The 26,854-nt window shown below is 30.6% G+C and overlaps 3 protein-coding genes across 3 annotated transcripts in view; 1 reads left to right on the top strand and 2 right to left on the bottom strand.

Moving 5' to 3' along the window:
- Positions 1 to 7,968: 7,968 nt before the first annotated feature.
- On the bottom strand, positions 7,969 to 12,109 carry LOC132918921 (SKI family transcriptional corepressor 2-like). The gene is made up of 2 exons (XM_060980280.1): positions 12,068 to 12,109; positions 7,969 to 8,625 (listed from the first exon to the last, which is right to left on the bottom strand). Exons 1-2 carry the CDS (start codon positions 12,107 to 12,109, stop codon positions 7,969 to 7,971), a joined length of 699 nt encoding a protein of 232 aa, XP_060836263.1.
- Positions 8,388 to 26,854, top strand: part of LOC132919840 (uncharacterized) — a 249,795-nt gene continuing 231,328 nt past the window's right edge. Inside the window, exon 1 of the mRNA XM_060981725.1 lies at positions 8,388 to 8,658. The gene's annotated coding sequence lies outside the window, so the exon portion shown is untranslated. The remainder of the gene's footprint in view (positions 8,659 to 26,854) is intronic.
- Positions 15,565 to 26,385, bottom strand: LOC132921189 (protein 5NUC-like). Its single transcript, XM_060984061.1, has 9 exons — positions 25,732 to 26,385; positions 21,597 to 21,800; positions 19,223 to 19,424; positions 18,338 to 18,538; positions 17,330 to 17,493; positions 17,142 to 17,256; positions 16,891 to 17,046; positions 16,456 to 16,653; positions 15,565 to 16,359 (listed from the first exon to the last, which is right to left on the bottom strand). The coding sequence occupies exons 1-9, from the start codon at positions 26,092 to 26,094 to the stop codon at positions 16,130 to 16,132; spliced, it is 1,833 nt and encodes a 610-aa protein (XP_060840044.1). The 5' UTR covers positions 26,095 to 26,385; the 3' UTR covers positions 15,565 to 16,129.

Raw genomic sequence — 26,854 nt, 5'->3', positions numbered from 1 at the left:
AGCTACCTAATATCATACATTCAGCGATGTGACTACATTCAAAACATAGCAGTTCGTGTTATCTTGAGTCATAGATATATTCGTATTGCGTGCAACTCAACTAGCTGTGTCCACGATGGTAGTTTCAATGGCTTGTAATAATGTTTAATAATAACTACAACAACATAAATACACGTATGAAAGCTCTTTCCCGTACACATAACTACCCTTCCACTTTAGTGAGGACACGACGATATGTGTGTGTGTGTATATTTAGAGGCTTCCGAACCCAACCAAACGCATTAAAACTCTTTCCTTTGAAGTAGGTATATAAAGCACACTCGCGTGCACACAATCGGCCTTTACGCGAGACAACGGCGACGGAGGCAGTGGCAAAATAATATATAATATACACACATTATAGTCATATATATATATATATTATATTACGGCCCTGTGGAGGAGTAATGCGTAGGTATTATATATACTCGAGCGATGACGTCATCGTAGTCAAGCTTTAGCCACGCAGCTCATCACTATCATCATAAATTACTAATTTACAAGTTTATTATTAATATGAAACATAATATCCTAAACATAACCAACGTAATTCCTACTATTTTTATCACACAAAATTCGGAAGATCCTTTAAATACCTACCTACTGGCTACTATAAAATAAATGCAATTCTATAGTATAATATAGGTACTCGTACATCGGTTTTATTTGAAAATATAAAGTTATAAATCATAAATCTACACAAACCACTGATGTTAAAAATAGTATCATTATATAATATAATACTGATATTGTAGAGACCAGAAAAACCAAAATTCGTTGAATTTAGATGGCTACCGAACAAATCGTTATATAGTACACATGTAATTCAATAAATCAGCAGACTACAATTGAGCCATTAAGTGATTTTAGTATAACAGATACATACAATCTACTACGGTGTCTGTCGGATAAAAGCTTGATGTTTACGCCAACATAGCAACAGAATAATTAAATTCTTAAAAACTTATTTTGAATTCAATTTAACAGTTTGATGAATAAGGATATAGAAAGACATTCCATTAAATATATATATGAACCTACTCAAGAGTATAACGACTATAGCGTAGGGAGATTTGTTAATATAAATATATTAAAATGGGAAACAATGATAGCCGTTTTTATATTTATATTGATAAAAAATCAAAAATATTTTCAGATTTCATTTAATTGTACAAAACTATAAACTGTTAACCAGTATTGGCAAGAAAAATAATACTAATACGTCACACATAAGCCAGGAATTCAGGGGAAACAATAAAGGATTGATAATTGTCCTTAAAAAAGCTTGTTATAAAATTATATACTTAATAACTATTAAAAAAAACTATTAATAATACGGCATAATATTGTCTAATACCTATAAGATGACCTAGAATCGTTTTGTTTAAATTAATTAAAAATGCATTAAAATTGACCATAAGTAAGCAAAGATGAAAGGACCCTGTTGTTTAATAAAAAATGCTTAGTTATTCAATTACATTTTGTCACGTGAATATTTATTAAAAAAAAACTATTGTTTGAAACATCGCACTATTTTATATTATAATTATTTTTTGTTTTTGTTTTACAGAGAATTGAACCAATAACGTAATTTCTATTAACTACCTACTGTGAAGTACATTTTTAATTTACCAATGGAAATAATATCGCCAAGAAGTGAATTAATTTACTCTTCAACATAACATAATAGTAAGTTGTTCTACACACACATACACATTTAGTTTTTCAGGAATGAAATACACTTAAAAAGATAGTAGCAAAAGACATATTAATTATTTTGTCTTTTGCCCGGTTACAAAAAACACATTTATTCTTTTATTCTGTTTTTAGAACATACTATTTACCTAATTGAAAAAATTGTATACACAATATAGTATTAAAAATAAGGAAAAAATAAGATGTAAATAAAAAGAGGTAAAAAAAAAAAAAAAATATTTGTATAATGTCTATAAACACAATTTAGTAAAAAACATATTTACAATGTCTACACTAAACACGCATTTGGCACGATACAAAATGATGTTCACTTGGCATATACTGATTAGTCGAAATGTATAGAAATTTGAAAGCATTAACCCTGATATAATGTATTGTGGACTGTGGTTTATACATTAAATTAAGTACAAATGATAAGCATTAGAATGGTATCGCATCGTTTTATTATTTGTACAGTTTTAACTTCAGCATGAATATAATATGTACGTTGTTTTGTTTTTGGTCCTCTATCGCTGCAGTGCGCTCGTTAATCTGTTATAATCAATATTATTTGTGGTCCTATAATTAATAATATATTCGAACAAATGTCAGATAAAGGACTATGTTTCGGCAAATTTAACCAATCGTATTAAACGTAACTTGTCAAGTTTGTCTAGGCCACCTGGTCATGACGATAAAAAATCAAAAACTTTCTTTTTGCCAAATATAAGTTCACCTTACTCGCCAATAATAACACTATTGATAATGCATTTACTACACCTCCGATCAACTCTTCTGACAATCTCACAAACCCGCCTCTTCCCGTTTAGTACGTAATTCTTCCGGGTCCACCGCCCTACATAAAAATATTTTAAATTACTCTGCTTTCAACGTCGTTCTAACTAGCCTAACGGTTATACTTGCAAGTTAACGCCTTCTTACTTCACTGTACAACCTCCAGATTGGTTCAATAAAATTAAATTCTTGATCATCTATTTCTATGGAAAACTAACGTCAGTTTCCATTCTTTTTTCCTTCGCTGTCTTTGTCCATATAACATTTTAATTAAAAATCTACACTTTTCTACTTAAATACCGATATCTCTTCTGCTCTGATTGTACTAAAAAATCATGACAATCATTTTTTCAACGCCAAAGAACAAACGTGGCCCTCCATTATTTTTTTTTTGATGTCCTGCCAAACGAAAATAATAATTATTCATAATAATACATCATTATTCAATACCAAGTGGTAACTAAGAATCCATATATTATTAAGAGACGTAGCTCACCGTTCACCGCAATGTCATAACTGTCAATCTCTCTGCCACAAACAAAATTATTGTAACATGGACGTGTAAAATCTGGTGAAACGCACCATACAAATATGTGTGCCAAAGATCCAAACAATCCAGCCAAATGTGTTCTTTATTCAAAGAGCCAAATCACCAACTTCAGATGATACCTAGTTTTGCTAAAAAAATCTTTCGAAAAGCTCCATATAGTGCAAGGTTCCAGATTCACAGTCTCAACCAAAAACCAAAACCTTTGTAAAAGCCACCACTACTTATAACGCTCACACTAAACATATTTCGTTAACTTTGTCAAAATAAATATTTTATATTCATATTCTAAACTCATTAATCGCTCCATTAATTACATGTCTTTCTTCAGTTCTTAACGCTCTCGTCGCCAAAGACTCTATTTCTCCTTAATCATTTTCGTAAAACTTGTCCTCGTATAATCGTGTCTACTCAACTACCTATCATACCCTCATTAATATTTAATATATTCTAACTTCGTTTCATTGTCAGCTTTAATTAATGACCATCATACAATATACTCTTGATTAATAAATTTTGTAATTTATAATATTGTAATTGTTAAGCTATCTTAGTCTATACTAGTAGCAACAAAAATTAAAAAAACAAAAAAAATTATAATTTATAAATACTAAATTAATTGTGACAATTGAATTGTGCAGTAATTAAATACAAAATGAAATGTGTTTATCGTTTAATACCATTAATATACTGCATATAATAATCATCATAATATAATATAGATACCAAGTAAGATTAGGTTTAAACATTTATTTGCAAAAAGCTCAAAATACTGTGATTTAACTGAACAATATTCAGCTTTGGAGAATGATGTCAACAAGCTTTCTAATTGAAATGTAACAGTTACTTTAAGCTCGCAATGGAATAAGCATTAATTGATATATATATTATATCTATATGTGAAGTGTACATGTTCTAGCTTTTACTAACCAGAGCACACAATATAATATTACCAGCTAATGTATAAAGTAATTGAATCGTAAATATAAATCGAGATCGTTTCACTCCACCTTGCGCCGGTGTACTGAATTATTCCTCGTTTTGATCGAATTCCATCAAAATCCATTACACCGTCGCACCGCTGATACCTTATACATACACTATACCGTACATAAATACGCGTCTTATACAGTACTTTTATAAGCAAACAATTTAATTTCGCGTATGTTTGCATTCTTAGGCCATTTCAAACGTATTTTAATGTTAAGGGATCTTTTACCAAAAAAGATAATCATTATTTTCAATTTAAAATTACTTTAATAAATTGTAACTCGTAACCCAATATTTACATATTTTTTCTTCTCCGATATTACTTAATCTCCAATAGTTTGTTTTATTAATTTAAGTTTGAAAGTTTTATCTGATAATTCTCTCGAGTCTCGACAAAAAAGATACTACGACGTGCTATGTTATATATTATTTTGTTTCGTCATTAGTTTTTGATAATTCACCATTGTTAATTATTTTTTATTAAAAAGTTTTAACTTTTTACATTATGGAATACATGAGATAAGCTTGGTTATTGGAAAAAATAAAATTATAATAGTTGAAAATCAATGCTAGTATTAAATTATTAACTTACTGCTTATTACTGGACACTGTATATTAGTAGTTTTTTATTTTTAAATTCAACGAAGTATTATTTTTGGTTTGTTTTTATCTCACGTTTCATTTAATAATTTAAAATAATCTCTCTTAAACTCTATAAATATATTAATAATTATACCATGTCGTTTAGTATTAATCATCATATTATTTCAATATTAACCAAGCATACTCTTTATTTGATTTTGTTTTCGTTGATTTGGGTTTGATCTGTACGTTGTCGCCATTTTTCATACAATGTTGAAAATTCAAAACGACCTTTTATAGTTGGTATTACATTATCACGGCATTAAAAATTGTAATTTGAATATTATTATATATACACATTTTTTTTTTTTTTTTTAAATAGTTGTAATTAGTTGTGAATACTTTCAATCGCTTAAATGGTCCACTTTTGTACAAATGATTAAATATCATTAGGAACCAATGCAAATTATTCTCGTTTAGATTTACAGATATAATATTATAATACATTCAATTCCAATTCCGTCTATTACTCTACTATTATCTTGTAATCTTTTTATTAAAAGGTAATTAGTAGTTTCACAGATTATTGTGGCCAGTTATCAGTTTGAATCGTTTTAACTATAATTATTATCCAAAAACCAGGACGATGATTGGACATGTGTATTATAATTAATAAATAATATAAACACACACATTTTTTTTTTGAATTCCGTTAACTTTTACGCTTAAAATAAGCTTAAATATTTTGAAAATGTCAATCTAGCAAGATATATAATGTAATAACAATTTTCATTTGTAATGTACAATATCATAATAAGTCCAATCTAGTTCCACTCAAAAATTACTTTAAAAAAAATATAAAGTTTTAGTCGAGTTAAGCTAGCAAATTAATGTTATACAGTAAATTATACACTATATTAAGTTTACACAAAAGTTAAAAAAAAAAAACTATAAGTATTTGAAAAATAATAAAACTTTTAATAGCTATCCTGAAAATGTTGGTATTTGTGACATATTATACTAGGCCTTTAAGCTATCAATATAATATATAGTTTGAACATTTTTGTGAGTTTTATGAATTTTGTCAAAGTGAAAAATGCATATGCGTTTATAAAAAAAGCAAGCATAATAATATGTTTTTTCTATATTTTTAGATGGCCATAAGAAAAACCTATGTGGGATATTTTATAACATATTTAAGCTTTTTGGTCCACCCTAAACATTTTTATCAACACTTAAAAAAAATCGAGACTTTCAATATAAATATAAGTAAATAAATAGTTTAAAATTAATCTAAACAACAAAAAATAAACGTCGATTAATGTGTTTTTAATAATACCTAACAAATTATCAAACATCGTTTAAATAAAATATGTGTTTGTATTCACAATATTTAAATTTTATCAACATTTAAAATTCAATTACTCATAAAAAATGTATGTTGCATTAAGCAAAACTTTTTTTAAATTAATAAAACAAACTTGGGAAGTTATGAGAAACTTATTAGTAGAGTTGAATATTGAAAATTTTATACATTTTTAACTTTACGTTATTTTTGCAAATTTTCAACATTTTGACGAATATCGTCAAAGTTATAACTTAAAGTAAAAAAATAACTTTAGATTTACGATTATTTTTTTTTATAATTCCGCTAAAAGCAACTTATGAGTAGTGAATAGATTCAATTTTAAAGATTTTTGATCTCGATTCACACGTACAAATAAACCTAAATATCATCGTTGAACCGTTAAATTCATAGCTCCGCTAAGAGTCCAAAAGAACAACGTTTCTTTCAATATTTAAAAATATAAATATATACGTCATAACACATAATATATTGTGTACCATATATTTTTTTTTATATTTCTAGCTACTTTTGAACCGCCGTATTTCTCGCCGCATATGTCGGTGACAACTTTCCGCGCACGTCCTCTCGTTATTACGAGTACACAAAGAGTTTCCACACACTCGAGATATTCGTACGCCAACAACCACGGTCGTAAGTAAGCTTGGTCGAGACGACCTCCATCCATATCGTTGTACATTTAGGGTATGGTGCATAGTGTATACACAGTATACCCGCGGGCCGCAACAGGCGGCTAACCATAATATTTTCTCATGGTCATCGGTCTTACAACCGTAACGCGTGGCAAGTCCTCTCGAGGTTCATCTTACGGCCGTCCGCGAGTGCGCTTAATATGCTTAATAATATGTGGTGACGTGAAAGACGACGTTTCGGCGAAATAAGTCTCGGACGAGGATTTGTACATCCTCCGGCGATCCGAACCACAACACTCGTTTCCCGACACGGAAATACACACGTTATCATCATATTATTTTTTGTATCTTTCTACTGTATAGAAGTACCAAATAAAAATTGTATACACTTCTACGACGTTAATTTATGGTTTTATTTCCATCGCGTTTCCATATAACTTGTCTATATTATGTACGTTTAATGATAATCCTAAGTAAAAATATAGTCACGGGACGTATAGAATTCAATAAATTTATTATGTTTTATGCATATTATAAAAATATAATGTTCGTACATTATCGCTGTTTCGTATTATTCGTAAAATATGATCATCATATTATATTACCTATGAGGCTATAATATGTACATATATTATCGGATATATGTATCGAGTAAACTAGACTTACAGCGTTATTATAATATTATTATTGCAGCTGGATCCGCTGTGTCTATAATATATGAGTAGAATTCGGTGAAGCGTAAGACGAAACAACACTAAATACAAAACGTTTTACTATTATCGAGTATCTTCGGTTCTGTATAGTATATATAAATCGAATAGCTCCAATAGTGATATTATAGTTTCACGATCGTTTTGTTTTCCCGACAGTACCTATTATTGGGATAAAATAATTAAAAGTATTTTACTGCACTCAAACACTGCGTAACAATATTTTATAACGATCTAAGCATTACCAACTCATATACATAACAAATAGCTAACGAATGGCACTGAATATCGTGAATATTTATCTAAACCGACGATTTCCCCGCGTCAAAATAATTGGTCCGAAAGGGTCGCAACCTAACGGTTCGATTTTTTTGCGACCGGCGCGACCGGGTGTGCTTTGCCCCTTAAAATCGACGACGCTCGTGACTCTAATCCCGTCTCCGTGCGATTAGATCCGCGTGCGTGACGTTTAGAACTTAAACTCTGCACATCCCTCCGGCCGCGGTTCGTGGGTTTCTGCTCCATCTCGTTCGGACTTATCTATCAAAGACTATCCGTTCCTTATCGTCACTAATACAAACACGATCGTTTGACGTTTCACTCGCAATGATATTACCACCGCGTAATTATATTACGTACAGGTGGGGGGTATATTACAGCTATACTATCTCCCCCTGGCCCCCCGCCCCGCTCCACGTCGAAACCTTTGTACCACGCACCTGCGGCGGCAGCGACGCAGTCGACTCGATGACTCTGGCGGTGCGGAGGGATGTGGCCGGGGCTCGTGGGTCGGTGGGGTCGGAGTGATGGTCGGCCGTGAGGGTGGTGGTTTGGGTCTCGATGCGGGAAGGGTTCGGTGGTATTGGTGGGCGCGTGGAACAGCGAGTGGCGGTGATGGTGGTGGTGGTGGTGGTGGTGGTGGTGGGGTGCTGGTGATTTGTTGTTGTACGCGCCGGCGGTGGTGGCGGCGACGGCGGCGAATCGGTCTCCGGAAAGCGCCGACGGGAATGCGCGTGCCGAAAGTGCTCTCTCCGGGAAATGACGTCGTCCCGTCGTGTCCCGCCGTCGTGTGTTCCGCGTGCGTCCACCAAACACGGCCGGCTGTTGCTGCTGCTGCTGGTGGTGTGCTGGTGGTGTGCTGGTGCTGGTGCTGCTGCTGCCGGTGGTGGTGGTGCTATCGCTGCTCGCTGTCTCGGTTGACGCGGTCGTCGTCGCTGTTGTCGTTGAAAACGATTGTGTACGCCGTCCGATTCGAAAGCCCCACTGCCGCTGCACGTGTGTGAACGGAAAAATAATTTTAAGGTAAGTGAAATATTACTATATAGTCGATTCGAATGAAATTCTCTCTCTCTTTCTCTCTCTCTCTCACTGTGTCTTACTTTTTCGATTCTCTCTCGCTCGCTCTCTCTCTCTTTTTGTTTAGTGACTATGTGATGGCTTTAATGCGTTTCTCGTGTTTCGTCTGATAGAAAAAAAAAATGCAAAAAATGAGGCCGATCTATTCAAATATATTTTATAAATCTTTTTAATATCTCCTCACTGGAGTTTGAGTTTAATACTCGGCAAGTAGGTTTGATGTTCTTGAATATAAATCGACATTGTTATATAATATTTTAAAAAAAAATTCTAGATAAATATGAATAAACCGAAAAAAAATAATAATAATAAATGTACCTACTTTGATTTACTCAAGAACAATTTTTGAATTTCCGAAAACTGCTTAAAAACCTCTCTAAAAGAAATCTAATGTACTATAGATAAACTAAATCTCTGTAGCTTACACTGTATACATTCTATGTTAACATTTAAATATTTATAAAGGATACATATCTAGAACTTTTTATATAATAATCTATACATAAACTGACTTTAAAAATAACGATCAATGAAATTAAATATGTCATTAAAACAACTGCCTTGTTCCGCAATATGTTTCAAATTAGAGTGTCACAAGTTTTGTATTTTTAAATTAAAATTAAATATATTTTTATTATTATTTAATATTCACATATTATTATTCAAAAGCTGTATTTTCATTTTATTATGTTTATATATTTTTTTTTTATCAAGTTCTTTAACGAGCTTATTTTTTTATTCTAATTGAAAAATAAATAGTATTGTCTTAAGATGATCATAATATGACAACGATAAACAAATTGATATTATTGATACACATTTTTAGTTAAAATATAGTAAACTTTACTAGAGAAAAACTCAAGACAATGTAATTTAAAACTATTATCTTAGATTCCAGGAAGATTGAAAAAGCAGTTATTTCATTTTATGTCAGCTTCATTTCCTTTTGATCCCTGTTCAGTCTTACACTGTTTCCGTACTCTGATCTTTTTATATTTCACCTCAAAAGATAGGAAATTTCATGTAGGTGGTGTTTATTTTTTATTTCAAAATTACAAAATCCAACCCTTTATACTTTGAAAGGAAAAAGATGAAACCTTAGAAGTACAGTACCTTTACACTTTAGTGTTCAATTTTAGTGAATAGCACACATACCACGTTTAAAATTCAAAATAACTCTGAAATTGAAAACATACATGTATGTAATATATTCAGACCTGGCTTTTTAATCAACACACTTTAATATTTTCACTTTTAAAATAATCACCTGCTATAACAAAGTAAATAAATCTTAAATTTATTAAAACGACCCTCGGGCTTACCTGTGTAACAAAAAAAAAGTATATATAATATTATACATACCCGTATTTATAAATCACTTTCAATATATATGTATATTTGTTCACCCTCGTTTAAAATATAAATACATATTTAAAAAAATCTGGTTTGTTTAATTAAAAAAAAAAAACCATTTTATTGATTTTTTTTTGCAATATGTATATTATATATATATTGTTGTTCTATGTTATTATTATTGACAAATATTTAATAATTACTAAATAGTATTAAGTACCTATTTATTAAACGCGATGATTGATATTATTTGGTTTTTTTTGCATTTACATAATATTATCACTTTATTAGAGGTATTCGTAATATACTCAACAGAATAATATACTTTTGCAATATTTCTAATTTCATATATATATATATATATATATTTACAGAGGATCAGTATTGTAGAATAGAGAATCATATTCAATTTATTCGTATAACTGTTACATACATAAATACAATTTTAAATTATCTATAATATATAGTTTAATATATTATAATTAACAAACAAAAGTAAAAAGCACATATGGATTTAGGATGATTAATTTTATAATAAACGATCATTATCTTGAAAGTTTTAGTGTTTTTTTTTTTGTTTTAAATAATATTATTAATACTAAATTTAATGTCAAATTATTTACTTTAACAATTAAGCTCATTATTCAGTTTTGTAACAGATGGCCTGAAAACTAATTATGTTTAAAAAAAATATTTGATGCAAAGTATTTTATGAAAACTTCAATACCTATATAAAAATTGATTTTGTACAAGTAGTTAATATTAGCTATAACTTTATAAGTCTTTAAAGTTTTTATGGTCGGAAAGAAGTGGGGAGCCGTGTGGAGGTACCTTGCAAAATGTTGGTCCACTATAATTCCGCCCTTTAAATACTTTGAATTCTATAAACTAAACAACTAGCAACTCGTTTGAATTATGACTTTTATAGTTTTATGTATTTAATAAATTCTTAAGAAAATAGTAAGAGCATGTTTTTGATGATATTTAATATATGCCTATCATATTATGATGTTATTGAGCGTCGAGCGTCTATAAGGTATTTAATTTATTTTTTTTATGTATAATTGTTAAAATTTTTGCTTAAAAATATTTTAAACTAACTGTTTTTCTTAGACAATTTATGAATTAATTTCATCTTTAGTTCTTTAACAATTTTATTCGTATTCAGGTGAAATTAATTTATCTTTGTGAATTTGATCTATATTATTTATATATTCGTGTTCGTATTTACTCTTTTATTAATAAAACAACAGACAAACTCTTAGGCGCGATGCAATAATATAATATTGGACGTAATGGTTTTGTTGCAATTTATTTAGCATTATACTAACTACTGCGGAACACGATATCCCATCTCTGTGCATATTATTATTTTATCTACGCTAAGGGCGCCTGTGAAAATATTACTGTGAAATACCAGCTCGTAGAAAATACGTGCCGTTCATGTACAATACAAGGACCTAGTATATAAGTATAACTATTGGCTCCCCACATAATATATACTATAATATGTGTACTTTATGCATATATAAGTTACATAAGCTGCGGTTTTAAACTGTTCCTGGATCCCTATCCATAGCTTATATATTTATGACATCACCAACCTAACCTTTCCTACCTGTTGGATATATTATGTAATATTTGAACATAATATTATACTATGGATTGAAATTGAAACGTCAAAGGTAAAAAAAAAAAATCATCCTCCATTTCAGCTATCACTATCATTGCGTGTCTTTTTCTCGTTTTATTATAGACGCGCTTTAACCCAAAATAGGTATTCACAAATATAGCTAATTAAACGTTTTACAAAATAATTCAATTCAAAATTAGTCGAAACTATAATATTTTAGTCTGTAGTAAATTATGATAAAATAATATAATAATAATAATAATCGAAGACTGTACAGTATAACTGTAACCTACGGAAATATTAATTGCATCTGCCACTGTCTTCGCTTCTGCATAAAAAACAAAACAAAAATGAATTATAAAACTATACTGAGTGGGCCACCGTGTTTTCCCGGTTTTCTGTATCATCCATATCGTAGAAAAACGTCAAAACACGGTGGCCCACCCGTGGTATCACACCAATACACGACACTCCCAGGGGAACTGTATATCGCACGTCATAGGAAAGGTGAATGATTGATATCGTTATAATCGATTTTTAACTCCTCAAAACACGTCGTGGATCTTTGCATATTGTGCCTATAATAATAATAGAAAATATTGGAATACGATCATTATGGTATAATATTATAATATTTCGACTCGCAGAGTACATTTTATGGATTTATAATATTATATAAAAAAAAATTATCCGTTTGGTTTGTTAGAACGGCATGCATCCAAGTAACACACACCAGACTTTAAGAGTCATTTTACATACCAGTAAAAAATAACTAGTAAGTCAAAATTTTATAATAAATAAAATTATAAATAAATAAATTTTATTATTCATTTAATAAGAATAGTGTCCATAGTTAATAATTCATCATATTTTGTATATTGGCCAATTATAATCTTTAATGTAATAATTTAAAATGTATTCATACCTAATACCTATATCATGTGAAATATATTTTATTTGTAAATATTTTTTTATAAAATGTTATGTATTCATAATTATTTATATTAAAGAAGTTTAAATATTGTAAATATTTTCCTATACAAAATTTGAACAGTGTTAATTTCTATGAATCTCTATATGAATAAGTTTAAAACCATTATTAATTAAAATGTTAGATTAATTTAGGAATAGGCATTGTATTTATTTTCATTTTCATTTTTTTGGTACAAGGAATTAAACTTTAGATCCCTGACCTAAAATATTAGGTCGGAAAACTTACCTGTATTACCTCTTGTTATCCGATTTGGTAGCTATACGTTTTGACTCTTTGAAATTATAATATTAAAGTTATCGTTATGACGTAGGGTAAAGTTCTAAACTATTATAATAAATTATTATATAATCATTATAAAATCTAAAAACTATTCATTGTAACACAATGGTTACAAATTTTGAATTAAAAACATTATTTTTTTTTTTTTTTACGTTATTTAATGTACAATGTTCTAATATTAATATATTATAGTAATCATAATATCATATTTTATAACTTTATCTCATCTATAACTTTAACGATAATACGTTTCATTGTATTTTATAATAAACAAATGTATACCTACTAAAATGTTTATCTATTTATGGGCGCTGCAGTGATTAACTAGTTGCACGACCTCATATTTTAAGGTTATGCTTTTAACTATACAGTGCACACATTACCATATTAGTATCGTCATTTATTAGGCTATATTAACACGACTATATAACTACGGAATTATTGAAGTGCAATAAGTCTTAACACGATATTTAACTGTGTACTTTTTTTTTACTATTAGGTATTTCTTTTTACTTTATTGGCAGTAAGCATTAAGTACGCATATTATACCCTTATGGCCGTGTTTTAAATATATATATAAAGTGTTTAAGTTTGAATAAAATATGTCCTTAAAATATAATCTCCTAATGCTCCAAAGGAACAACATCAAAGTCGCTAAACATAAAAACGATGATGGAACCTACCTCGTTCAAAAACTAATCCACAACAAAGAATATTCTGAAAATAGTTATAGAGACGTATGTAGGTATGTCAATACACAATACTATTATGTTTTCGTTTTGACCATTAATAAATGTCATGGTATTTTATTGGTCATAATATTATCTTCTTATACGGTGTGCCTTACGTTCCTCGTTTTTATTATGATTAAATTATTTTATATGAATAATATAAATTTTATAATCAATAGAGTTATCATATAGCACCAATGCACCGTATCATTATATTTTATATGACTCTGGTACCTATTTCATGTTTTTTAAATAAACTGAAATTGACGTATTAGTTTTTTTTTATAGTTTAAGTTTATAGTTTATTTTTTTTATTTACTCTTAACTCAAATAAATAGTGACAATTAATGAAAGATTGTTGAAAACCATTTCGTACATTATTACGTCGCGCACTTAAAATTAGATCTATTGACTAAAATATAATATGCTTGTCTACTTCATTTCAATTTAATTTTAACTTGAAGAAATCTATTTTCATTTATTAATGCAAATTTTCATAAATATGACGTAGTTATTCTAAACAAGAACAATTTCATTTCCATATTATTTTTCGATGGAAAAATCTAACCATTTTTTGTTCACGTAAAGTATACTCAATCATTCGTCTAAAACTTTATCAAGTATTTGCAAACTGTAATGTTTTAGAGATGTATACAGGTAGAGTAATGTCATTATTATTATTACTAATGACTATTATTATTATCACTACTATTGACTAATATTATTATGTTTGTTATTTAAGTTTATATTTTTATTATTATTGTTATTATTTTTATTATTATTATTATTACGATTATTATTATTATTATTATTATTATCATTATCACTTTATCAGACTTGAAACGGCGGTGGAAATAACAACATACAATATCAAACGTATAAGCTTATACACTCCCGAGGGAATATTATATAGAAACTTTAGTATAACTCCTCATATTAATAATAACACTAATAATATTCATCGCATGCCACAACCACGACCTCGTATTTTGAACATTATCATCGTTGCGTTACAAATACGAATAATACTCGGATTGGTGATCTTGTAAGACAACCAAAAATAATTGTTATTTTAAATTCGTCCCAACGGTGAGAAATTATTAGCTTATTCAATACTGTAGGTTTTTAACTATCATATGCTCTCATATAATACAATTGTCGTCTAAATAGACGACTGTACCTATATGATGTATAAACCGATTTTATTTCCAAGACCTTTAGATTTAGATCGTTATTGTGGACCTGCACGGCACGTGTCAACTGTTGAACATCATCCATCTCGATTCTCAATTTATAAATTTTGTATTCTATCGCCGCGTCTGCACTAGACTAGAAAATTGGCTGTATTAAAGGTATTCCCACCCGGTATAAACTTCCCGTATCGCCGACACACGTAATTTATGGTCTTTGTGATAATGACGTCGTCTGCTCGTCAGAACATAATATTTGAAAATAATATGAAAAAATAGCTTAACCACGATAATATAGATATAGTATTATATTAAAATTAATTTAATTATTCTAAAATCCAAAATCGTTTGGCATATATATATATATATGTATAGTCCGCAATAAAAAGGTATCAATCTAAAAAATATAATATTCTGATCATAGACCAATTAAAAATATATATGACAAAAACAAATTATCATAATATAATATATAATCCGATTTTCGGCATATAATAACTATAATCATATTATGTGCCTAATATTAATAAGATTAAGATTAATATTAGACATGAATAATATCATTATACTAAATTTAATAATAAATGTATAATAGAAAATCGTTTGATTTTACGATATGCATAGTTCACACAGACGTATTAACTATTAATACTATTAAATTAGTCAGGCACGTGCGTAAAGGATCGTTTATTAAATAATTTATTAACAAGTGTATAAAAAAAAAGTGAAAACCGTAAAAAATCATTATTAAAATTGTATTAAATATCGTAAATTATATTACATTATACGTAACGTAAATGCACGTGAGTTTTATAGCTATATAGGTACACGTACTCTCGTGTAGTTCACACTTTACGTATGTAATTTTTTGTCCACTCTTCATACACGTTTTATCGATTTATTTTCCATAAGGCACTTTATACACAGTATACACATATTATAATTATATATATATATCAAGTTTTACATAAAATATAAAATTTTATAGACATGCAACTGTGCAAGCCGTGTATACTCGTCAGACCGACTTTATTATAATTTTGGCACTTAATTAATTTTAATTCTCGATCTTCCGCGAAAGAAAAGTATATTTTCAAACAATACTGTTGTGGCCATTAATCGAATAAGATGATGTCTTCGCCGTTATTAATTCTTCATACTTAGGAGGTAAAAAAATATTATCACAAAATATAATATTGTTCGTGAGCAAATTGTACACGACGCTATAAAAACCGTATTAATAAAATGTAATTAGTCGGTCTGTCAGACACGACGTGACCGTGATCGTCAACAGTAATAATGTCAAGTGCGACAGGGGTATCAAAACACGTTTTCTTCCACCGCTAGACGTCTGTGTCTTGTTCAATTCTCCCACGTTGAGCAGCACTATCCGTTGACCACTGACTTCCGGCCATATCGGTGACATCACGTGGATTTCTTCTTCTGTGATGTTAAAATCCGATGTTGCTGATTTTATAAACACACGTATACAGAACATTTAACAATGATAATAAAATAATAATGGAATATATTGTCCATGCATAGTATTTGCGCCATACTCACCAAAACTCTGATATTTCACCACTTGTTTGAATGAGAAGCCGTCCCCGCCTTTTGCCAGATATTTACTCATAATTATCGTGTAATTGCCATTCAAATCCAATTTCTCGTAAATGGGAACGATGCAATTTCCACACCTAGCGTGAATAGATTGCACGCGCTTGCCACTAGGCCGACCTAAGTCTATCACGACTTTTAATCCTGTTGGTTAATAAAAAATATGTGTTAACATATTCAGTAAACTCGGTAATAATTGCAAGTACATAATTTGTATTTGATTACAAAAAACCGTCACTGCGTATCGATATAATATCGATATAATATTATCGCTAACATATTACATTTGTACAGATGTTTTGTGTTATAAAATAGAAAACAATTTTATAGGTACCTACATAAATATGATTTATATTTTTTACACCAATTTAATTCGTTTACCTGAAACTTGTAGAAATTCACCGTTGCCCATCGTTGTGCTGTACCGTTCAACAGAGTGCTCAAAAGCTGTCCAAATGTCTGAACCCTTAGTCGTAATTTTACCTACATCATTCTGAAACGGCAGCGTTGACAGTAAATCGCCAAAAGTGATGTTACCTTCAATACACACAACGCACACATACAAAATATGCTCATATAAAACCTATTACATGTCAAGTTATTTCTATTTTGTTCTTCATTGTATAACTTACCCCTTCTGTTAACAATATTGATGTTTGTCCGTATTCCGCCACCTTGTATTATCGATATCGGTGCGTCGGTCCAGTATTTGGACAAGTCAAACGATTTAATATTATTTCGAATATTCTGTACATGAACCGTTTTTATTATTTTGTTATTATTTTTACTATATTTTATTTATGCATTTTGTATTACTCACATAATGTACGAAAGAGTCCATTATGAAATTCCCCAGGTTACATTCTTTGAACCTACAGTATTCATTAGCGCCTTCTAAGAATACGCTTGACGAACCTATCACTTCTTGAGTTTTGTTATCGATAGATTTTCTCATTATCTTAACTTCGTTCAATACTTCGAGATCTATAATAATTATTATACAATATAAACGATTTCAATATATTCGATTATCATATAATACACCAAATCAGAAAACCAAAAATAGTATTTATCTTCACGCTAACTGTTAACATTGAGCAACCAAGTTTAACACGATTGCATTTTGTACAGGCAACGAAGTGCTGTGTTTAACTCGTAAAATGTATAGATATTTTTTGTTGTAGAACGAAATTTCTCTACAAGCTCGAGACGATATCCAAAAAGCTTTACTCGTAAATATGGCATTTGATAAATATATTTTTATCCACCAAGTACTGTAGGCCAAATTGAATTCATTTTTGAATGATTTTACAGTAATTTTGTAATTTCGTATTGTCAACTTCATTTCACCTCGTCAAGTCATATAAGAGAATACTATTGCCAGCATGTATGGTCTCCTTTTAACAAACGTACTATACAGCAAATTTATTTTCATTGGAACCGATTTTGTATTATTAACTTATATATTAGAGCAAATTGGCATATTATAAAACTTATTATAAACCTATAAACAATACTTTAATTTTTTATCAAGTTATGAAGATTTTTATGTTTAAGTATTATACATACTTATTAGTCAATAATTATCAAAATATCATAAAAAACCAACAAGAAATAATATAGATAATATTCTTGTCTTTAATTTTGATAATTCGTTAATTCGTTCTAATAGTATTCAAATTAATAACATAGAACAGGCTCTAAAGGAAATAAATTTGCTATGTTATACGTTTGTAAGGCAGAGACAACACATGCGGGTGTAACATCGTGTTAATGTTAAGAAGTATCTTTAAAACTTTATACAATATGTGGGATACTGGGATTATACCTTGGTCGATACGGGAATCCAATAAAATCGGATTTCCATGACATTTGACAACTTCGCCGACTTCGTCGAACTCCAGCCACAATTCTCCCAAATATTTAGTGGCGTAATATGCCTGGACAACGGGTACCTTCCTGTTAGTGTTTGGTTGCTCCACCCAATAAGGATACGGGCCTAGAGGCTTATCGATACCCGGTGGATTACCTTAAAAAGATAAAAACTACTTTTAATATTATAATAATGTATTACTATCATAATAATTCACTTTATAATACCCTATATAACTATTTAAGATGCTCGTACAATTGTACACATTTCATCATAATAAAATATTTTAAATAATGTATGACGAGGATGCACACTTAACTATAATACAATACTATTCTGACTCCGTAATAATATCCATTTTATAATATTATATTCATTATATAAAAAAATGCAGTATGTACTATGTGAGAAATTTATTGGCAACAGCAACTGAACTTCTTAAATGTAATACGGATAGTTCAGTGTAATATATTTTCAATGTAATACACCAATCAATTTTACCATAGTATACAAAAAAACGAATACATTTTTTTTTTTGACAAACAATTGTTTACAAAATTCTAAAATGGACATTTTATTGTTAATATTTAAAAAATATAATTTTTAATCATCTGAGTTTTAAATTAATTAAAACGGTATTCATAATTTAAAAATGCAGCAACTTTTTAAACATATACGGTTTTCAGACTTCTTTGAAGATAAGTATGTAGTTATATTAAGAAAAAAACTACACTAAAAAATCCACACTACATTTAGAATTGAGGCTACTTTATCTTAATTACATTAATTACCATACTGTATATATTATAAATATACTACAACAATAAGTATTATAATCACCTGTGTACAGAAATGTATTCGAATGTCCACCAACTACCAAATCGATGTCCTCGACGTATCTGGCTATTTGTACGTCCATTTCGAAACCAGAATGTCCCAACGCTATGAGAATATCCACTCCGTCATTTTTAAGACGTCTTGCTTCAGCTGTAATTGACGGGATTTCTGGCAATATTTTCATTCTGCCTACTTTTGCTATAGTCTTAAAAAATATACGAACACAAAATATACGTTTTAATCGACCGTTCGGATGAGAATTTTTACGTGAGTTAACTTTTAATGTTCGAGAAATTGCTGTTTCCGATTAGAATATCATTCAGTTATGCACACCGTAGACGAACAAATTCAAACACAACGAGCATATTAATGTATAAACTGACATAAATGTTTTATTTTTATTCATATAAGTGGAATAAAATGCGTTCAAAATATGTATTACAATACAAAACAATTTTATGGTTTTTATTAATTATCTTTTTTAGATTTTAAGTTTCAAGAGTAGATTGGCTCCTTTAGAGCAATTTATAGTTATTTTAGATCGTCTATTTTTTTTTCTCTATAAATGTCGATAAAAGTTGTTTTATTCGGTCTAAAAGTTTGAAAATTTAAAATAAGACTTCTCATCGTAAGTTTTGTTATCAATATTTAAAAATATTAAAGATATAGTATAGGTACGATTTTTCTTCATAACTTATTATTACGAAAGTTCAAATTTTGACAAAATTCATAACATTTACAAACTATTTTAAATAAAATATTCAATTTGTATACTTAGAAATAAATAATTCAAGAATTCTCTTAAGTATTTCAAACTGAAACTTAAAACATTAAAAATATATAAACACAGTTTTCTATAGCCATTTTAAGTTCGGATTAATGAGATATTTAAACGATGAATAACTATTTTTTATAGTTAAAAAAAATTTAGTGGACATTTTTTAAACATTCACATAAATTATTATATTTCATATTATACAAAATTGTAGTTCCTATTTATACCACAAACCTATTCACACTGTTCTAGTCTGAAACTGTTGGTCTGTATTGATTTAAAGAGTTAATAAGATTAATAATATGTTTTAAATTTATACTTTTATAAATTATAGTACGTAGTTATCAAGAATAATATAATAAATCCAATGTTTTCGGCAAAATTTAACTCAACTTACTGTTTTACACTAGTTTACGTACTTGTATAGATTGTACTATGAATTACTTTAATTGCAATAGAAATATATCATAAATTGAAAGGTCATATACTTGCTCACTCAGAATCTTTTTTTATTTTTATGCAATGAATAATTATTGAGTTTAAATTTATTACATACATTATAGCGGCTTACTGAATGACGAGATAAAGCATAGCGATTACCTACATATTTATCACTGTTTTGTAAAATATGTCGAATCACAACAGACACTGTGCATATTATTTTCTCACTGACAAAAGTCACTTAGACAAACTTATTTACCTTGCATGTTATGCAGATGCAATTTACGATTAAATAATTTATAATTGCTTGTTGTGTCGTGGTCGTGCCCGCCGGTCAACCGGTCTGGTCGACAGCATCGACATACTGCCATGACTGTTGGCCTGACGAGACGACGCGCGACGGCCAATATAGGTGACAACACGGTCGTGTCTGAGTTATGTCTTATATCGATTATTATTGTCGCGGTTAAATATAAATGTTACGAAAAAATATTATAATTGTTGTTCAGTAAACGTATTTTTTTATAGTACCCAAACCGTACAACGCCCACAGTTTAATATTATGCATTATTGTAAATTATTATTGCAGTTCTAATGTTCTGTAATATTTTCTTCGTGAACTGCACAGTGTTGATATCGTCATCGTAGCCGTATTGTCTCCCCGTTAGGTTTTAATGATGTTTTCTAAAACGTTGACGTAATAATAATAGTTTTAACACAACGAGAATATTATTTTAATTAAAATTATTTTACGTTTTCCTTTACCGGTGACAATTGAAATATTCTATTTTAGTTTACGTTCTCTGCAGTCTTTAAGAGTTATTAATTAATTTTGCACGGTATATTTTACAAAAGTTTCACAGATGTAATTTTATACGATTGAAATAATAATAATAATAATATATAACTATGCATTTAATAGGTACGTTACCTTAACCTAACCGGAGCCAATAAGCATGGTTGAGCGTTGAATTTCTTTTCCCACCTACCCTTTGAATTATTTATTTAAACATTTTTTCACGATCCCGTGAAACTAACTGTTTACTAATTAAAGGTACCTATCGACCTGTAACCTTATGGTGTGTGTGGAAAAATATATAATTTTACAAAATGACCAGGTAACAGCCATATTATGTATATAATATATTGAGTATTACTCACTGTTGTCTCCGGTGTCAAGTATCCGATAATTCCGATTTTGCGACCGTTCACCATCAAAACTTTAGATTTCATCAAATTCGGCTCATTAGCCAATAATGGTTCGTCGGTTAGATCGAGATTAGAAGCAACTATGGGTATATTAGTGTTTCGTATGAACGACGCAACGTCTTGCACACCTTCGTCAAATTCGTGATTTCCCAAAGACTGAAACATAATATTATGTACAATATCAATAATTAATTAATAATGATAATAATATGTTATCCATTATTACTTATGAAGAATAGTAATACATTTATTTTGACATTGTTTTCACACAGCCTACAGAAATGCTTGAGTTGTATACAAAATTTAATAAAAACATTCCTATATACCTATGTTGAAACTTACTAATAATGATTTTGTTCTATTTAAGTCATATTACACAATATAAAATACTGTACACATTATAGAATTATACTATATGACACGCGTACTGAGGAATTCGAGGTTCAACATACTGACTTACTCGTGACAAACGTTTTTGTTTCTAAATATCGAATAACATTTTAATGAATAATGACTATAACACATTGTATTGTGTTTCATGGGTTTGCTAGCTATGAGTACTATCGTACTATTAGTTTTGAGTACAGTAAAAACTTTAACACTCGTATTGCGTGAATTATTCATAAATAGAAAACACTCATCATTTTGAAAATTTAAAAAATAAATATTTTTCAAAATATTTTTTTTTTACATGACGAAGATGGGAATAACACGAAAAAAATAGTCCATTAATCCGCTTATTAAAAATTAAATGCTTGTGGTTATTTCAAATAAACTAGTAAAAAATATACCTGATGAATATATATTAAAATCCTCATTTATATTCATCCTACTTTTATGTTGAAAATAATATTTATTATATTAAACATCTGTAAGAATTCAATTAATATTTTATTGAATAATGTAGTCATAATTTAAATTTATTAAATATAGTGATAATACTGATAACATTATGCGTGTGTTTTGTATACCTCTTTTTGAGATACAAAAGGTAATATTATTATTAATTAATTTATTTATTTTAAAACATTCAGTTATCACCATTCATATTATATTATATTATGAATATTAAATATATATTTTAAAATTCCTTTTATTTTGGATGTGTTTATATTATATTGAACTAATCAATTTTAGTTTAATATAGTAAATATCATTTTTGGAATGCGGAAAAAAAGTGAATATATTATATTATTATTAACTATATATTAAGTATAATAACAATAATTAATACTTATAATCAAATTTTTCCTCAATTACTAGCATAGGTAGCGATTTAAATAAAAATATTACTGTTTGGCCAGTCATATTATTTTATCTGAAAAACGACTATCTTCTATATTTATTTTATATTATTAGGTAGTAGGTTGTAATCAAAAAACTAAGGTAGTTTGACTTTTTTTTGCTTAGAATTTTTTTCAGTAATATTTTATTTATCTGCAAGATAAAAAAAAAGATACAAAAACTTCAAGTTTTGAACAAATAGTGTTAAATTCCATCAAGTTGTTCATTATAAATATTTAACTTATTTAAAAGTGGGCTATATATACCTACATTTACTAAGACTGTATTTTTCTCGGCGGAATTGTGTATAAAAAATAGTGTTTCAGTTGACACTAAATTATATTATTCTTTAATTCCAACGGGATAATCGCTTTATAACCCTGCTAAGGCAGAGTTTGAGACATGATGAATAATGTTTATTTTGTTTGCAATTTTTAATTTGCATTTACTAAACGCTTTAAATAGCCGGGTGGTTATACCGTTTCGAGTATAAACTCTAAACCGATTTAAGTAAAACGAAAAAAAAACAATTTATTCATAAAATGACATATATTTAAATTTAAAACGGCCTTAATCTAAATTACCAAGGTTTTTGAGAGACAAAGTTATTGCTCTCGAATATAAAATGAGTTCCTAGTTATATTATAAATTAAAATTACGTCCAATATACACATAGACGTGCTGTACATAATATTACGTATTATACCTATCATTCCACGAGTAAAGTATGTATTCTGCAGGGCGCAAGGGTAAAACAAATATTAATAACATCATCGCCAACGTCGGATAAGATCAGGTTTTAATTTACTACGTTTACAAAAACGTTTTGTTTTGGTTTTCAATTTATTTTTCATTGCGTATCTACCAATATTGTATTATACTCGTATATTATGTATGTAACAAATCAAAATAATTAAATACAACTATTATTATTATTACATTAGTTATATATATTAGATATATAATATAATACAACGTCATAAATAAAAAATAAACAAATATACAAACATTGTATTGTTATATAGGTATATTTTATTATTATATGTACCTACTTGTATTATTAAATTATACAATTATTTCGTCAATTTTATGGGATTTTTAAGCAACTACGTTGGATTGGAATGCTGATAAAATTATATTTAATAAATATATTTGATGGACTATTTTATAGTATTTGTTAAAATATAATTTAATTTTGTCTATTCTAGTAACATAAAACGTGTATGGGACATATAACTGTTTGAGTTCCCCGTGAGTTCATAATTTTTTTTCTACTATTATACTGTCGACAATAATTTATTCATCGAGTTTCTTTTAGGTATATTCTATTAAAATTATTATATCAAATTTTTGCTATCAATATGGCCAATACACGCATATTATTAAAATGTACTTGTTATAAACGTACACGTATAGCGTATAGTACACTCGAAAAATGCGTGTATGAGAAAAATGATTAGTATGAAAGAACAGCGAGTGAAAAAATCGCTTTGACTTGCATTTCTATAGGGACTATAATATTATATCCAACACACTCGACCGCGATACATAAAGTGTACCTGAAGTCAATACTAGCGATCGGAATTCGTCACTTGTCATCAATCGTACATGTGAAAATGAAGAGTATTGAAATTTCAGCGGTAACATGATAATTGTGATGGACACTGGTTATGCAATGTGAGATAAACAAAACTGTTAACCAGAAGGTCTGTTTCCAGAACTTTTACAAGTGTTAGTTGAGTTTGCAGATTTTACTGATATCGATGGAAAATTTAATATGGTAATAATATGCGTAGTGTTACTGAACTTTCCAAATTGAAAAAATTTGAATATCAGTTTGAAACCAGTGCCAACTCTAGGCCAGGTTAAAATAAACAATATTAAAATATCGTTACATAAAATAATATTAATATCTAAACCAGTATTGAAAACCAACGAGAAAACTCATTTAGCCGATTAGTTTATGGTCGTTTCTGCGCACAATTTAAAACCAGGAAATATCCGTAAGAAACAATTAATATCCAATATAATATAACGATATTCAATGACCATCACAACCAGAAAATTGATCTAATCACTTAATGCTATTTAATATTCATCGGATTCGACAGCAATAAAAACAAAATACATTACATAATGCACTGGTATACGTAATAAGTACACCGAAACTGATAAAAACCATACACACACACACACACACCGGTTCGTCGAGTACAGAGAAAATTAACAAATCTGTGAATAATCATAAGTTCCATTGGCGTGGACTAAAAATCCATTCGACATCAAGTCTATAACCGAGTATAACGAAAAACGCTATTGAGCATTACCGACGTAACCGTATTATTGGAATTATCGAGTCAAAGCGTTTTGCTCCGCAGCAATCGTATAAATAATCTATATATAGTAATATACGTCTTTATCGAACTGTGCAGCGATATTTCTCCGAGTCCGAAGTGTTTGTGTTTCCCATCGCGGCACACACCTCCGCGACACCGGACGACTCGTCAACCATCACTGTCCCGTAATCCATCTCGGACGAGGCGGATGATGCCGGTGAGATTAAAAACGTTTCGACAGTTTATACGTTTCTAACGACAGCGAGAGAGAGAGAGAGAGAGAGAGAGAGAGAGTGTTAAAAAAATAATAATTTGCAAACAACACTGTTATACGCGTCGACCGCGAAAAACGTCGGAAAAACTTCGTCTCCGCGTGCACACGACTCTGTGTGATAGGAACAGGTGGCCGAAGATCGCACGGTCGTTAGAGGGCGTGTGCGGGGGTGGGGGAGGGGGCGCGCACTCACCATGACGTCGATGCCGAGCGTGCGGACCATGCGCTCGACGGCCCGCCACCTGAGGAACGAGTAGTACGGCGTGCCCTGGAACGTGTCGCCGGCGTTGAGGAACAGCGCGCCGTCGACGGGACCGGCGTCGGTGCGGCTGCGTTCCCGGCGGACGGCCGTCTTGAGGCGCGCGAAACCGCCGTAACACAGCCGGCCGTCGGTCGCGGAGCACTCGCCGGTCGACTCGTCCACCTGGTCGAACCGCGAGTGCATGTCGTTGGTGTGCAACACGAGCAACCGGTAGCGCGCGGACGCGGCCGACAGCAGCGACAGCAACAGCACCGCCGTCCGGAACACTCGCGGCCACTGCGGGCCGCCGGTCATCTCTGCGCGCGCGCGCGGCGTACCTCGTAAAAAACGTTGCCGTCCAATTACCGTATTATATTGTTATTAGGTGCAGACGACGTGTGTTTCGATGGATTTCCGCGGCCGATATTGCCGTAACGATAATATTATTATGTCACTTATCGTTACCGCGGCGGCGGCGGCGGCGGGCGTCACGGGTTTTCGTCACGCGCGGAGTAACTGCAGCGGTTTGCGTAGCGCGGCCGTTCGGTTCGTCGCGCGAGCGTTTGTCTGTTCGCGATGTTCGCGTCGTGTGCGCGCAACGGACCGGCGATATCGGCGGGATTTCGGTTCGCCGTCCGTCGGGCCCCCTCTCGCCGCTCCCCACTCCCGACCGACGCACCGACACTCGCTAATCGAACGCGCTCTCTTTCCCGTCGCACGCGGAACGCCCCTCCACCCCCACCCCTCTAACGTTATATGAGGGCACTTCCTCTACGCTATTATCATACGTATATAAAATATTATATAAAATGATAATAATAATAATATTGGAACGGTCGCGAGTCCGCACCGCACACGATGTTATTTGCCCGTACGAGCACGTTATTATGATATTATTAGGACGGAAGCAGTCGGATCTCGTGTGTAGTCGTGGGGCGTATTCATTACACTATTCACTAGACACGGTCGTCGTGGTTTTGTGACGACGAGCTCAAGTCAATGACTTCGGTGCGCCAAAAAAGCGAAACGTCACCCGCGTCGGAACTGCGGCGCCGGGTGACACCGTACAATAATA

This window comes from Rhopalosiphum padi, chromosome 2 (assembly GCF_020882245.1).
Source record: "Rhopalosiphum padi isolate XX-2018 chromosome 2, ASM2088224v1, whole genome shotgun sequence".
In the NCBI taxonomy this organism is placed as follows: domain Eukaryota; kingdom Metazoa; phylum Arthropoda; class Insecta; order Hemiptera; family Aphididae; genus Rhopalosiphum; species Rhopalosiphum padi.
This window is presented reverse-complemented; position numbering and strand designations above follow the sequence as displayed.